A 14,282-nucleotide genomic window follows, 5' to 3' on the forward strand; every position below is an offset into this window, starting at 1 on the left:
GGAGCACTGACTGACATTGGCCTTGTACCTTTACATTTGCATATATCCTCTTCCCCTCCCTCCTCCCTCTCGTCCTCGTCCTCGCTCCTCTCTGCTTCGAATCTTGTCCCATCCGCCTTTGTCTTCCTTCCCTCACTTAGTTTCTTGATTGAGCTTCTTTTTCTTCTTCTGCTCATTTTGATCTCATTTAACATGTCGATAGCAAATCTTTGACTTTGTTACATTCGCCTCAACCCCAAAACATACTATACACTCCTCCTCCTCCCTCCACCGCCACTACTACTACCGCTAACCAGCAGCTCTTACCACCACCACCACCTCCTCCTCCTCCTCCTCCTCCTCCTCCTTTCTTCCGTCTTCCCTTCACACATGAAAGACTGGCTGCACTCTCTTGACCGGCTGCTGACAAATGTCGCACTTCTTGACTCCCTTAGCACATTTGCGGCACCTGCAGCCCGTAAGACTTGAGGGGAGGAGGACGAGGAGAAGTAGTCTAGAAGAGAATGGGTAGAGGCAGGGGCAGGGGCAGGGGCAGGGGCAGGGGCAGGGGCAGAGGCAACTTACAAAAGCAGGGGCAGGGGCAAGGGCAAGGGCAGGGGCAACTTACAAGATTCGATGACCGCAAGGGACGAGGACGGTTTCGATGGCTCTACGGGCACATTTCTACAAAACGATCAATGGAGGAGGAGCGTGAGGAGGAGGGGCAAGAATAGGGGAAGGGACGGTCGTGAGAGGAGGGAAAGGAGAGGGAAGGAGAGGAGAGTGAGAAAGATCAGAGAAGAGGGAACGAGATGAAGGACGAGGACGAGGACGAGGACGAGGACGAGGACGAGTAGGAGGAGGAGGAGGAGGAGGAGGAGGAGGACCTTGCAGCAGAAGTAGTCAAGCTTCACATCCACCTTCTCTTCACTTGGATCCTCTGGATCCTGAAAGTTCCGTCAGCCTCCCCATCCAGCCTGCAGCACTCCTTACCACAGTAGCTCCCCTCCTTCCACCAGCCTCCTCGTCCTCCTTCCCCTCCCTATCTGTCTCCTCCCTCTCCTCCTCTTCCTTTCCCTCTTCCTTCTCCTGCTGTTTCTCCAAGAGCTCTTGCTCTTTCTTGCCCTCCACGTCTTCCGACCCGCCTGCCTTTTCCCCGCCCTTAGCTGCTGCCTCTCGTTCCACCTCCTGCGGTCGCTCCCTCTCGCTCTCGGTCGAGTCTTGATCCTCCGCACCCGCGGACAGCTGCGAGGAGATGAGAGAAGCAGGAGAAGGAGCAGGAGCAGGAGAAGGAGCAGGAGCAGGAGCAGGAGCAGGAGCAGGAGCAGGAGCAGCAGGAGTCGACGTGCCCACCTTTCCCTTCCTCAGAACGCTCATGCGCAGAGCCTCCTAAGATCCAGAGTGAGGAGGGGGGATGAGGCGAACAGAGAAGATGAGAGAAAGAATGAGGAGCAGAAGGAGCACGAGCAGGAAGCAGGAAGCAAGAGGACCTTGACGGAGGGGGGAATGTAGCCCTTCATGTTCTCAAGGTCATCAGCTTCTCCGTAACTGAGACAAACTCAACAAGAACGCGAGGAAGCAGAGGAGAAATCAAGAAGAAAGAAGAGAGAGAAGAAACAAACACGACAAGCACAAACTCTTTAGAACAGAGGAGACAAGAGAAAAGAAAAGAAGTCGAACACAAAATACAGAAGTAAACAGCAGTACACGCAATCCAGCAAGACAGACAGGAAGGAAACAAGACAAGAACTCACTCTGACGACGCGTCGCTCTCCTCCTCCTCCTCCCCCATCAGCCGCTCGTCTCGCTGCAGCAAGTTAGCTCGAGCTCGATCGTGTCCTCTCCAACCTCCTGGTCGCTGAAGCGAGATAGGGGCAAGCAGCACAAGAGGGCGAGGAGGAAGCCCCAGGAGCTGCTCCTGTCCATCAGCTCCAAGGTGACAGCACAAGCAACCTCGTACCCTTGCGGTGCGTGGTTTGTAGCGAAGAAGCGGAGGTTGAGACTGGAAGGTGTGTCAGTGGGGATTTGATGGAGGAGACGCAAGGAGCAAAGAAGAAGAGAGGAGGGAAGGGAGGGGGGAGGAGAAGAGGGAAGTTGAGAGAATGGGAGAAGAGGGGGAAGAGAGAAAAGGAGAAGCAGAGGAGAGGAGGAGAGGAGGAGAAGAGGAGGAGGGAGAGGGAAGGGGGGGGGGGGGGGAAGAGAAAGAGAGGGAGCGAGCGAGCGAGAGAGAGAGAGAGAGAGAGAGAGGGCACAGAAAAGGACAGGACAGGACAGGAGAGCTCATTGCGCACCTGCACACGCAACAACACAAGAAGCAGAGCGAAAAGATCCCAAGGCAGATGATGGTCACAACCCCCGCCTGTGAAAAACATCATCATCATCATCATCATCATCATCATCTCCGTTTCCATCATCTCCACCACCTTCAACACCTATACCTGCTCCAAAATCACGACTCTCACCTGCTCAAAAGCACATCGTTGCACTCCTCCTGGACAATCATCGTCGTCGTTGCAACTTCCATAAGGATCACAAGATAGAACGAATGAGCAGCAGCAGCAGCAGCTCCTACTTGAGACACAGGTGATTCTGTTCCGACCAGTCGTACAGCAGGCAGAATCCAGGTTGGCAGCTCGTCACACTGCAGACCTGACCACCACCCGTAAGCCGTCAGACTCGCTCAGCATCCTTCCTTCCTCCTCCCTCTCATCCTCCTCTCATCTCAGAACAAACTGCTCCTGCTCCTGCTCCTGCTCCTGCTCCTGCTCCTGCTCTTACCTGACCGCAGCTTCCTGTATTGTCCCCTGTTCAATCGGAAGTCAGAAATACTTCTCCTTCTCCTCCTCTCCCTCCTTCCTCCTTCCTCCTCTTCCCTCACCATCTTCACATCCAGCGTTGGGGTTGCCGAAGTAAATGCTCTCTCCTCCCATCGAAACGCTAGTCGCAACACCAGCAACGCTCTCACTCTCACTGCATCATCAACATCATCACACTTCCCTCCTTGTCCTCGTCCCCCCCCCCCCCACTCCCTTCCTCTCCAGCCACACCTTGCTGATCGAACGTTGGCAACGATCTTGCAGACCGTCGTCTGCTGCTTCAGGGCTGTTGTGCTGAGTGACAGGTGAGGAGAGACGAGGAACGAGGAGGAGAGGGAGGCGGATCCACCTGCAGTCGATGAGGAGAGAAGCTCTGTTCACGTCATCCCCAGCTACCACCCGAACTGTGTACGCCTGCTCCTGCTGCGTGACGAACGTCCCAGCTGGCCGGGCTCGTCACACGCAGCCACGTCATCACTTTCTTAGCTCACCGAGCTGGCTGGAGCAGCAGTCCATGTCGTGCTTGCAGCAGATCTCATGGGAGTCGAAGACCTGAGGGAAGTCAGACACGGCGAGACCGAGGGGATCAGGAGTGCTAGTGTCGATCCACACGCTCAGGAGAAACAGCCGCAGATATGAGGAGACTGACGGATGAGGGGCAGGAGCGGGAGCGGGAGCGGGAGCGGGAGCAGGAGCAGGAGGAGCAGGAGCAGGAGCAGGAGCAGGAGCAGGAGCAGGAGCAGGAGCAGGAGCAGGAGCAGGAGTAGGAGCAGGAGCAGGAGCAGGAGCAGGAGCAGGAGCAGGAGCGGGAGCGGGAGCAGGAGCAGGGATAGGGGTAAGTGCAGGAAGCAGGAGGCGGGAAAAGGATGATTCTCACGGTCTTGGAGAACTCCTTCGCTCGCTCGCCGTCTGGCGTTGCGAAGATTTTGATCCCTGCGGGTAACGATGAGGAGGAATGGAATCAACGAGGCGGACGCTGCAGACCCGACTCTGTCTGATCAGGAATCCCGACTGGAGAAGCAAACATGTCAAAACTCAACCCCAACCGCCTGCACCTCAACAAGTCACCGATAAGGAAAGACGATCCCAATGAAAGAGAGGCTCCAAAGCGTCTCCCCTGCCATTGGCATCAGCACCTCGACGTCAAGAGCTTCATGCTGCTCTGCCAAGGGAAATAGGCAGCCTTCCTGCTGCTCACCGAATACTTCTTGTCGTCAAACAAGACGTTGATCAGGTTCCACTTAATGTCCAGCCCTTCCTTGGCGCTGCGAATGATAGATCAGAGGAGGAGGACGAGGACGAGGAGGGGGAGGAGGAGATGGTGGTGGTCGTGAACGAGTACGAGGAGAACAGAAACATAGTGGGAAAGGAGTAGCAAAAACGGGCGAGGACAAGGAAAACAAGTGTGAGGAATCAGGAGGCAGGACAAGAGATCGCAAGGACCATTCTGAGGAGTCCACAAGAGCATCTCAGACGACCGACCTTGTCTCTTGCTTGTACACCAACACCGACTGATTCCCTGGATGCCCTATCGCAAGGAACTGACCATGGAGAGCGAGGGAGGAGCCAAACCCAGTGGACCAGCAGCTTTCAGCTGTGACGCGTCAGCAGCCGACACTCTCGTCCTCTCCCTCGCTACCATCTTGCGATCGTAGGCAGCTTTCCTCTTGCTCTAGACATTCCTGGGTCTCACACGTGATGATTTCAGCCTGTAGGACGCCTCCGTTAGCCCTCCGTACTCCAACGAGACTCCTTCACCTCGATCCACTCGGTCGGTGAAATGCTCAAGTAGATCAGCACAGCCTGCCAGACAAGTCACTCTCCTCATACTCCTGCTCCTCTTCCTCTCCATTATTCATGTACAATCATCCATCATCATCTCCACCAGGTTCCATACCGGCACAGGTTTGAGGGAGGAGTCCAGGAGCGTGGCGGACACTGCGACCTCTCCCTCTCCCATCGCGACCTGAAGAGCATGAGGGAGCATGAGTAGAAGGTACAGGAGAGGACCTGCTTCCCGAAGGAGGAGGAGAGGAGAGTACGGTCTCCCGTAAGCCATGACGGCTTGCTGCAGTCAAGGGTCAGCCAGGCGGCAGCTGGTCAAGGGGAAGCTCACTGTCTGAAGGGATCTGCGGAGAGGGATCGAGGGAGGGACTGGAGATGCTTCCAGGAAAGATCGTCTTGAAGAACTACGAGCTCCACACATCCCCCTGTGTTGTGATCACCTGAATGGAGCAAAAGGGGTGGCAGAGAGGGGGAGCAGGACAGCGTTCTCAGGGCTACCTCCAGCGAAAGCCACTATGGACTCGTACGTGGATATCTTTGCTTCTGATTGGCAGATGTCAGAAGGACAAGAAGAAGGCAGAACAGGCACAAGACCTTTGAGGTGAAACCCGACCTTGCTCCTGGGACAGCTTTGGTTGTTCACAAATCAGAATGGAGTAGTCAACATTGTATGACATCAAGGCACCTAGGAGCGATGTGGACTTTGCCGTCACCCTCAAGTTTTCTGAGCACTGTGGGTGAAAAGTTGATTGACGTGGTTGAATTTCCATCAAACTGCATTCGAAAAGATGTTCATCCCGTACCAACACACCTTGCTCAACCCCGTCTTACCTGAACCACGGGCGCCTGACAATTTTTTGTCCCCACACACCTTGCGATTGCAATGCCTCCAGTACCACTCATGGCGTGAACTCTGTCTGTTGAAGACATGGAGGCGCCCAGCCCGCGAACTCCAAACTGTCGCAGGTTTGTCACGAGCAAGGTTTGTGTTGGTTTCATCAGCTCACATCAGGCAAGCAGCTGCTGAAAACGATATCTGACACTTTCCCATGGAGATGAACTGCATGATCGCTCTTCGCTCGTCCTTGAAGGCTTCCCATAGCCAATCCGACAGATGCCAACAGGCACAGTCGTTGCACCACCATTGGTACCTGCAAAGACAGAGGGCTCAAACATGTATGACACGCTCAGCAACATGAACGAAGCTGGATATCCATCATCTCCATCACCACACGGTCCTTCTCATCGCACTCTAGTTGCTCCCTTCCCCCATCTCCTCCCTGCTCTCCACTCCTCTCCCTGCTGTGTCTACGACAAAAAGCATTTCACAGTGAATGGCGATAAACTACCCCACAGAATCATTCCAAAGGGTGGGTAGTCTACACCACCCCTGCTATTTCCGCACAGTCCAAGGGAGGGTCCAGTAACAAATTCACTTTGAATCACCGGTACTTTGTAGGATAAATAGGGGGTGATATACCCCACCCCCTGACCCCCTAACTTGTAGCTTGTTCAAGCTGGGGCCAGAGCAAAGATGCAGGAGCGATATGCCGAATGACGGTGAGCGGGGGCAATGAGAATGCGAAGAAGATGAAGCATTGAAGAGAGAACATCTAGATCATGTGAAATATGCAGACCATGTGAATGCAGTTGTATGATTGCCAATATTCCACATGAAGAGGATGTCAAAAGGGGAAGAGGAGTAGACAATATGTATGCATATCTGTGTTTTAGATGATAAGGGTCTTAGGAAATGACCATTACAAGAGAGGCAAAAGTGGATTGTCAAACAGACTACCCAAAGGTCTGCGAGAGCTCCAAAGGTATTCAGTGAATGAGAAGAAGTTATCATCGAGAGAATACAATGTCAAGGGACCAGAAATGTGCTAGAGCATAAAAACAGATTGTTTGCGTAAATTTTGAGAACTCCAGAGTCAGATTGTTTGTCTGAAATTTGAAAACTTGTGAGACTGTGCCTTTATCATCTGCACAGCAAGAGAGCCATTGGTCGAGATAAATATCTGTGCTGGAACATCATGCTCCAGAAAGCTGATGAGTCGCATGCCCGGCCTCGGAACGTGGCGAAGAGTGGGTCGTAGGACATACCCCCGAAAATAAGAGAGGAGGGAGCAGAGGGAAGCGAGGAGTGCGATGATTCAACACAGAAGCACAGTTGAGGGAGATGGTTGAACTTTGGAGATGAGGAAACAAATCTCAAAGTCAAGTATTGTATCAAGGTCTACCCAATCAATAAACAAGCAAAGTGAACTACGCGACGACCGAACCAACGGGTTAGAAGCTTGAATGCTGTATTGAACTACTAAACCGAGATATCCAAAGTGGACGAGAACAGAGCAATAATCATATGGCATACTCTTGCAGTAATTCAGTATCAGGTAGCCTCTGCAGAGGATACAATCCACAAAATAGTGATGAGACGTGTAATGTGAACACAAAAGCGCTGCCACAGGCAATCTATGCATATGATGTGCACTGACTTAGTTGACAATATCCAAGAATGAGGTGGGTTCACATTCAGCATAACATATTGATCAGAGGTTCTTCGGTTTACTCTCCTCTACAGTCTACCGCAACAATAATTTACGAGCGGTTGTAGAAGTAGTCCCAGTGGTTGCGAGCGCGAACCCAGTCATCGTAGGCAGCGGCATCGTTGGCCTTGTAGTAGGTGTCAGCAGAGGCGTTGTAGAGCTGACGGGCCTGGGCGTTCTGGCCAGCGGCCTTGGCGTAGAGAGCAGCAGCAGTCTGACCGTAGAGAACAGAGAACATTCTGAAAAGAAGAGCGTCAATAATTTGCTTGCAGAACTTGGTTAACAACACATTAATTCATCTAGCCACAATCATGGAACAAGTTCCTTCAATCACAGTGTATTTCCCATATTCATGTGCAAAATATTCAGATGGACAATTAATTCGGCAACAAACTTTATGCGCAACAATCAAGAAATGAAAGAAGGCGCATGGGGACAAGCATGAACGTGGAGAACACAAATACGAGAAAATCAAGGTGTGGAACCCAACGCCACGATGGAAACATCCAATGATGGTAAGAAAAGAAAGTCAAACAATTCAAGCATCGAGAAATAATTCATAAGACATGTACAAAGTCGCAAATTTGAAAGCATCACAGGACAGCAGCACAACAGAATTGCATGAACATGAGGTCAGGTTGTTCGAGCCATACCCGGTGTGTGAAGAGCCACCTGTCGTGACCCTTCTTATATACAAGCTCTGAATCGGGGGTGGGGTATGTGTACCACCCGTCATGTTCACCCCACCCTTCCTGCTAAGCTTCAGTTTTTCTCCAGTACCTACTCATCACGTATCCCTGCCACCCGTACTCGACTACCCCAGGTGGCTGGAAACTATCAGAGGCTAGTACGAAGGGGTACTCTATCAAATCAGTGGGTGGTAGGCCACTGTGTCCCAAGGGTTGTCAAGGCAGGAATGGGGTGTGAGTCAAGCCGGGGTTATACCATACCTATACTATAGCCAATAATTTCATATATAAAGTAGGGGTGATGGTAGGTACCCCTCCAGTTTTCACGGTTCCCTCCACCTCGCCACACTTAGCGAAGGGACAGACGTGTCTCTTCTAAAATAACGGCATTTGTAACCACCCTTGAACAAATGAAACGTACTGTAACGACTTATCATGAGGGCGATGACTAGATGGCTCGATAAGGCCGTTCGTTGACGTAAACTACCCCCAATACCATTGTACCCACCCCTCCTGAAAAAACTACCTACCTGGGTGCTGGGATCCCCACTTGTGAAGTGCTACACCAAGCACCGTATGTTTATTGATAAAGACTACACATTTTCTAAGTGAATCAATAATTGAAATGCAATATCATAAGAGCCTTGCCCTTTTGCCTCCCTACCCCCTACGGTACCGTCATTCCCACAACACCCCCTGTATTGACCTACCCCTAACACTTACTACCCCTATCTTCTGAACCACCTTGACCGTCCAACGTCACTGAAGCCCTTATTCTATACCCCACCCCTTAATAGATACATCCCATCTCTGCAAGTACCGGTACTGATTTCTTTATTACCGGTACTTTCAATATAAAAATTGCCGGTACTCTGGAAGAATGACCTACCCCTTGACTCATTCGATATTCACTACCCCCCATTTAGGGCCCCCTAACGCCAATTCTTCCTGAATCACCCACACCCGCATCGTGTACCCCTCCATCCAGATGACCACCTGGAGATCTGAAATGTACCCACCCTTTTGACCGAAAATTTCCTATCGAAGAACCAGTACTTGAAAACAAGTACCCGTACATTTCATACAAAAATGCGTATGGGTGGGTGCCCCTACCCCATGTCTCTCGACTATAACAACCAACGCTCCAACTGAGTTCATCCTTGCTACCGCACGAAGTTCGCATCCTGGCTACAACCTCCTCCTCCCTCCCTCCCCTCCTCATCCTCTGTCTTGCCCATCTCTTCTATCCCTGACAGAGACTAGTAGAGATCTCTACTAGTCTTCCTCTCGCATCTCCTCCAAATTGCCTCGAAGATACTAGTTCGACGGGGTTTCGAAAACTCAGTCCGTTGGCAACAAACAGCACGACACGTCGCCTTTCTGCCCTTTGATGAAAAGAAAGTTGATAGCCTTGTGAAATGACTACAAGATATCGCATCCCCTCCTCGGCCTACCCGGTCCCCCCTGCCTCTATCCATTCCACAAATCCTCTCCATCCGCCATCTGACAAGCCGAACAATATCATCGAGCACACCAAGAAAGATGCAACTGGCAGGGTCTCCGTCAAGAAGTATCTCAAGGGAGCTCTCCTGGGGAAGGGAGGCTTCGCAAAATGCTTCCAAGTGACCGACCTGGACACGAAGGAGGACTGGGCTTGCAAGATCATCCAAAAGTCCTCGCTGACCAAGCAGAGACACAAGCAGAAGTTGCAGTCGGAGATCAAGATCCACAAGTCCCTCAGCCACAAGAACATCGTTAGGTTCCATGATGTGTTCGAGGACAAGGAGAATGTCTACATCGTCATGGAACTGTGCCCTAACCAGACGATGCTCGAGCACGTGAAGCGCAGGAAGCGGCTGTCAGAATCTGACACCAGACGGTTCATGCTTCAGATCCTGGACGCTGTTCGCTTCATGCACCAGTACAGAGTGATCCATCGAGACCTGAAGTTGGGGAACTTCTTCCTGGGCAAGAACAATGAGGTCAAGATCGGGGACTTCGGGCTCGCCTGCAAGCTGCAGTTTGACGGGGAGAGAAAGAAGACTCTGTGCGGCACCCCCAACTACATCGCACCTGAGGTGCTGGACGGGAAGGACGGCCACAGCTACGAGGTTGACATCTGGAGCATTGGCGTCATCCTGTACACCTGCCTGGTGGGCAAGCCTCCCTTCGAGACGGCTGACGTGAAGTCGACATACAAGCTGATCCAGTCAAACACGTACTCGTTCCCTCCTCGGCTGGAGATCAGCGAGTCAGCCAAGGCGCTTGTGAGGTCGATCCTGCAGTCGAGGCCAGAGAAGAGGCCGTCGATCGAGGACATCATGAGGGACGACTTCTTCCTCGGGCAGGGGATCGCGCTGCTGCAGGGCAGGGACGACCCGCTGAACACAAGCGGGAACAACAGCGGGAACCGAGGGAAGCTCAAGGACGCCCTGATCTTCTCCAGCTCGTCCAACACTGCTCCAACCGATGCCCGCGCGCCCCTCCAGCCCGTGCAGGAGGTGAAGAACGTGGAGCAGGACAAGAACAAGAAGGTCAGGGCGGACGGAGCCCCGTTGGGCCTGGCATCCTGCAACATAGAGAGGAAGCCGATGACTATCCTGTCTGGCCTGTCGTCGGTTGGGAACATCTATCGGCCGATGCTGCAACAGCAGGTTGCCGGGGAGGATATGCAGAGGAACAGCGACAGGGACTCGGAGTCGTCACCCACCAAGAAAGTGACGAAGCAGATGGGAGCGCTGGATGTCAAGGACAAGACCAACTTTCTCCTCCCGACTTCCTCCTCCTCCTCCTCCTCCGATCCAGCCACTACCATTCAACGGAAGGCCTCCGACTGCGGGTCGGACGCGGCATCCTCTGCATCCACAGCCAGCGCGCCTGTCTCGGCGAGGTCGGACAAGGATGTCCCGGTGGCATCGGCCGCCGTTGAGGACGAGCATGCGATGAGGAACATGCACAACAACATCACTGCAGCCCTGAGCTCGGCGGTCAAGGGGTCGTCGTCGTACGTGGGGACCCTGCCGCTGCCCCAGGTGTGGGTGAGCAGCTGGGTGGACTACTCGAAGAAGTATGGGCTGGGGTACAAGCTGAGCAACGATCAGTACGGAGTGTTTTTTAACGACTCGACCAAGATCCTGCTGCAGTTGGACGGGAGCTCGTTCGAGTACATGGAGAGGCAAAGAATGGACGGGAACAACGTCAAGTTTGACAAGCGATCGAGCTACACGATGGGTGAGCGGCCTGCAGAGCTGAACAAGAAGGTGACGCTGCTGGGGCACTTCAAGAACTACCTCAACGACTCGAGCAAGGTAGAAGGAGGAGACAAGGGGAAGGAGGCCTTCGACCGGAGCAACGTGGCGAAGGAGACAGAGGATGGAATCTACGTGAGGAAGTGGATGAGGACGAGGCACTCGGTCATCTTCCGCCTCAGCAACAACTGCTTCCAGATCTCCTTCAACGACGACTCTGAAGTCTTCCTGTGGGCCTCCAGGAGGTGGGTCACGTACCGGAGTAGGACGAAGCCGCTGCGCACGATGGACCTCAAGGATGCGGCATGCGATGCCGACATTGCCAAGAGGCTCAAGTACGCGGATGACATCCTGGTGCAGCTGCTGGCGGCCTGAGGTTGAGCTGGAGACATTTGGCTGTTTTTTTTCCATCTTTTCGGTTATTCTTTGATACGCTTAATAAGAAATTGTTTGTGAAACTTACTCACCTCCTCTCCTTTCTTGTGTCTTCTTTCCGAACCTCATTCCTCGTCTTCCGTCCGCTTCTATCCTTACTCCCCCATCATCATCATCATCATCATCATCATACACTGGCTCTCTCCTCTCATACTCTCCGTGAGAGTTCAGGAGATGCTGAGAAGTTCTACTTCAAAGATGAGAGTGCTGTTAGGAGGGATCTCAGGAGGCGATCCTCGTTTGCCGTAACCCAACCTGCCATGACGTATCAAGCCCACATCCCTGCTCTCCCCTCCTCCTCAACCCCTCCCGCATGTCTTCCCCTCCTCCCTCCTATCCTCCCCCTCGCCTTCCTCCACTCCTCTCGCCTCCTCCTCCTCCCTGCCCTCCTCCTCCTCCTCTCCTCCCATGCACCAACTTTGGAGGGATGGTGAGCTTGCGTTTGCCCCCTTTCTTCATGCCCTTCACGCCTCGGTCCCATCCCTTGATCACTTCCCCGGCATCGATCGTGAACTTGAACCGGCTCGACGCGTCAAACTGTGTCCCGTCCTCCAACCTCCCCACGTACTTCATCGTTACCGTGTCCTGCGACTCTGCAGTCTTTCCTTCCCCCACCTTCATGTCCTCCACCACCATCTTCTCTTCCTCAGGCTCCTCATACTCCTCCCCAGGAATACTGTAGCTGCTCTTGTTCTGCACGAGCTTCCCGTTTGCCACGGCCTTCTTCAGCACCTTGAGGACAAGAGTGTTGTTGTCCACTCCTGTGCTTGCTTTCACAAACTTCTTGATGTACACGAGGCTGCTGCCGCTGCCGATTGGAAGTCAACTCAAAAGAAGATCTGCTCCGGATATGGCACTCCCATTTCCATCATCAAAACCATCATCACCATCATCACCATCATCACCATCATCACCATCATCACCATCATCACCATCATCACCATCATCACCATCATCACCCTCTCAATCTCAATCTCAATGTACATCTCCATCTACATCTCCATCTACACATACTTCTACATCTACATCTACATCTACATCTACATCTACATCTACATCTACATCTGCATCTACATCTACATCTACATCTACATCTACATCTACATCTACATCTACATCTACATCATCTCACCTCTTCTTCTTCTCTTCTCTGATCGCTCGCTTGATCGTTTCCAGCAAATCCTCCTTAGCCATTATCCCGACGACCTCAGCCAACCCCACCCCTACCCCCTCTTTTTCCTTCAGACACCACCCACATTTATACTTCAAACTCACCCCCCAAGAACAGCCCAAGGACCCACCCCACAGAGATAAGGCCTTGCAAGGACCTTTTATCAGCATGCAGATAGCAAGGGAACAGATGGGAACAAGTGCGAGAGAGGAGGAGGAGAGGAGGAGAGGAGGAAGAAGAAGGGGACAAGAGAAGGAAGAGGACAAGGAGGAGGAGGAGGAGATGAGGAGGAGGAGGAGGAGAGGAGAAGCAGGAGAAGCAGGGGGGGGCGGGGGAGGAGAGGAGAAGAGGAGGACGAAGACCAGGAGGGGAGCAGAGGAGGACGAGGACGAGGACGAGGACGAGGAGGACGAGGAGGACGAGGACGAGGACGAGGACGAGGACGAGGAGGATGAGGACGAGGGGTGCTTGAAAGGAAGGCGAGCTTCCTTGTGGAGTACCAAAGATTGGGAAGGAGGAAAGGAGAGATCGTCCTGCCGCAGACACCCTTGAACGGATCCCCTGACTTGACATGCTTGTCTCTCACCCCAATATGCAGGAGGAGGAGGGAGAGAGAGGAGAGGAAGCAGAGAAAGCGCGAACCTACATCATGAACATTGTGGACGATTTTCTCACTTGGGGGGGAGGTACTGCCCTGACCCACCAGCTTCTAACTGACTCGATCATGATGAAAGACTTGCTGTTCAAGTTCCGTCCAGACTTCCCCTTCGAACGTCCCACAAGGTCAGCACGCGTCCCGTCGTTGCACTCATGACAGCGATCTCCCAGCTCTATCCCAGCCTCTTGGTACATCAGCCCCAAGCAGACTTTCGGGGAACTGGTTGTGTGGAATCTCTTCTTCTGGACGCTGACTTACGTGATCTTCATGGTGAGTTGACAAGCCTCGCCATGCTCGTCTCACGCGCATTGGCTGCAGAGATGCGACTTTAGGAGGAGGCTCGGCCTTCCGAAACATGGCGTGAGGAAAGTGACGTATGGAGACGTGTTCTTGGGGTGAGGAGCGAGGGAGAGTGACCGGAGGGAGGGGGGAGGAAAGGAAAGCAAGTGGAAGAGTGTGTGGGAGGGAGGGAGGGGGGAGGGAGCAGAGGGGAGGAGGGAGGGGGGAGGGAGGGGGAGTATGCGCAGATGGTTCACCAGGTACTTTCAGGACACAGGTATTGGCGAGCTTGCTGTGGGTACTCTACTATAAGTACCTCACCAACACGGTCGTCTACATCCTCCAGCCCTGCCACCTCGTCTCCATGTGAGATGGGACCGGTCCTGCTTCCTTGCCGCTGCTGATGACTGGAGGTAGCATGCTAGTCTATCTCTTCTGGTGCAGGGACATCGCGCACGGTGTGAAGAGGGAGAAGACTGAAGTCAGCGCCTGACATCCTCCTTCTCCTCCTCTCCTCCTCCTCCTCTCCTCCTCTCCTCCTCCTCCTCTCCTCCTCTCCTCCTCTTTCCTCCTCCTCTTCTCCTCCTCCTCGCAGGCTCGCTAATCTTCTCCATGTTCACGCACATGAATGTTGGGACGCTCCTCGCCCTCGGTGTGTTCAGCTCCTTCTGTC

The 14,282-nt window shown here is 53.2% G+C and overlaps 5 protein-coding genes across 5 annotated transcripts in view; 2 read left to right on the top strand and 3 right to left on the bottom strand.

Annotated features, from left to right (window-relative positions):
- Nucleotides 1-363: 363 nt before the first annotated feature.
- GUITHDRAFT_112185 (hypothetical protein) lies at nucleotides 364-5,725 on the bottom strand (the record flags this gene model as incomplete). The annotated part of the gene is made up of 31 exons (XM_005828691.1): nucleotides 364-448; nucleotides 608-663; nucleotides 867-926; nucleotides 973-1,224; nucleotides 1,333-1,368; nucleotides 1,470-1,527; nucleotides 1,734-1,786; nucleotides 1,828-1,981; nucleotides 2,271-2,338; nucleotides 2,442-2,496; nucleotides 2,552-2,628; nucleotides 2,758-2,783; nucleotides 2,858-2,949; nucleotides 3,027-3,089; nucleotides 3,145-3,238; nucleotides 3,287-3,347; nucleotides 3,673-3,728; nucleotides 3,780-3,806; nucleotides 3,864-3,912; nucleotides 3,994-4,060; nucleotides 4,278-4,389; nucleotides 4,435-4,504; nucleotides 4,554-4,598; nucleotides 4,693-4,761; nucleotides 4,806-4,863; nucleotides 4,912-5,020; nucleotides 5,079-5,123; nucleotides 5,175-5,209; nucleotides 5,266-5,354; nucleotides 5,412-5,537; nucleotides 5,588-5,725. 31 exons carry the CDS (start codon nucleotides 5,723-5,725, stop codon nucleotides 364-366), a joined length of 2,385 nt encoding a protein of 794 aa, XP_005828748.1.
- Nucleotides 5,726-7,185: 1,460 nt separating this feature from the next.
- Nucleotides 7,186-7,367, bottom strand: GUITHDRAFT_153742 (hypothetical protein; the record flags this gene model as incomplete). Its single annotated transcript, XM_005828692.1, has 1 exon — nucleotides 7,186-7,367. A coding segment is annotated over one exon (182 nt), but the record flags the coding sequence as incomplete, so codon positions are not given.
- Nucleotides 7,368-9,032: 1,665 nt separating this feature from the next.
- GUITHDRAFT_88322 (hypothetical protein) lies at nucleotides 9,033-11,527 on the top strand. The gene is made up of 2 exons (XM_005828693.1): nucleotides 9,033-10,267; nucleotides 10,502-11,527. Exons 1-2 carry the CDS (start codon nucleotides 9,237-9,239, stop codon nucleotides 11,439-11,441), a joined length of 1,971 nt encoding a protein of 656 aa, XP_005828750.1. The 5' UTR covers nucleotides 9,033-9,236; the 3' UTR covers nucleotides 11,442-11,527.
- A 141-nt stretch (nucleotides 11,528-11,668) lies between these two features.
- Nucleotides 11,669-12,137, bottom strand: GUITHDRAFT_74475 (FKBP-type peptidyl-prolyl cis-trans isomerase; the record flags this gene model as incomplete). The annotated part of the gene is made up of 2 exons (XM_005828694.1): nucleotides 11,669-11,756; nucleotides 11,920-12,137. The coding sequence occupies 2 exons, from the start codon at nucleotides 12,135-12,137 to the stop codon at nucleotides 11,669-11,671; spliced, it is 306 nt and encodes a 101-aa protein (XP_005828751.1).
- A 1,184-nt stretch (nucleotides 12,138-13,321) lies between these two features.
- The window catches only part of GUITHDRAFT_141763 (hypothetical protein), a gene marked incomplete at both ends in the record, with an annotated part of 2,199 nt that continues 1,238 nt past the window's right edge, over nucleotides 13,322-14,282 (top strand). Inside the window, 5 exons of the mRNA XM_005828695.1 lie at nucleotides 13,322-13,455; nucleotides 13,501-13,600; nucleotides 13,887-13,975; nucleotides 14,027-14,067; nucleotides 14,205-14,261. Of these exons, the coding sequence (XP_005828752.1) occupies nucleotides 13,322-13,455; nucleotides 13,501-13,600; nucleotides 13,887-13,975; nucleotides 14,027-14,067; nucleotides 14,205-14,261 (421 nt within the window). The remainder of the gene's footprint in view (nucleotides 13,456-13,500; nucleotides 13,601-13,886; nucleotides 13,976-14,026; nucleotides 14,068-14,204; nucleotides 14,262-14,282) is intronic.

Source organism: Guillardia theta (genome assembly GCF_000315625.1).
Source record: "Guillardia theta CCMP2712 unplaced genomic scaffold GUITHscaffold_57, whole genome shotgun sequence".
Lineage (NCBI taxonomy): Eukaryota > Cryptophyceae > Pyrenomonadales > Geminigeraceae > Guillardia > Guillardia theta.

Bases quoted from the DNA above. Each gene is read 5' to 3' on its own strand.
- GUITHDRAFT_88322 (XM_005828693.1), top strand. From the start codon at position 9,237: ATGACTACAAGATATCGCATCCCCTCCTCGGCCTACCCGGTCCCCCCT. The intron at 10,268-10,501 runs GTCCAACACTGC...GCAGAGGAACAG, and splicing joins GCCCTGATCTTCTCCAGCTC to CGACAGGGACTCGGAGTCGT.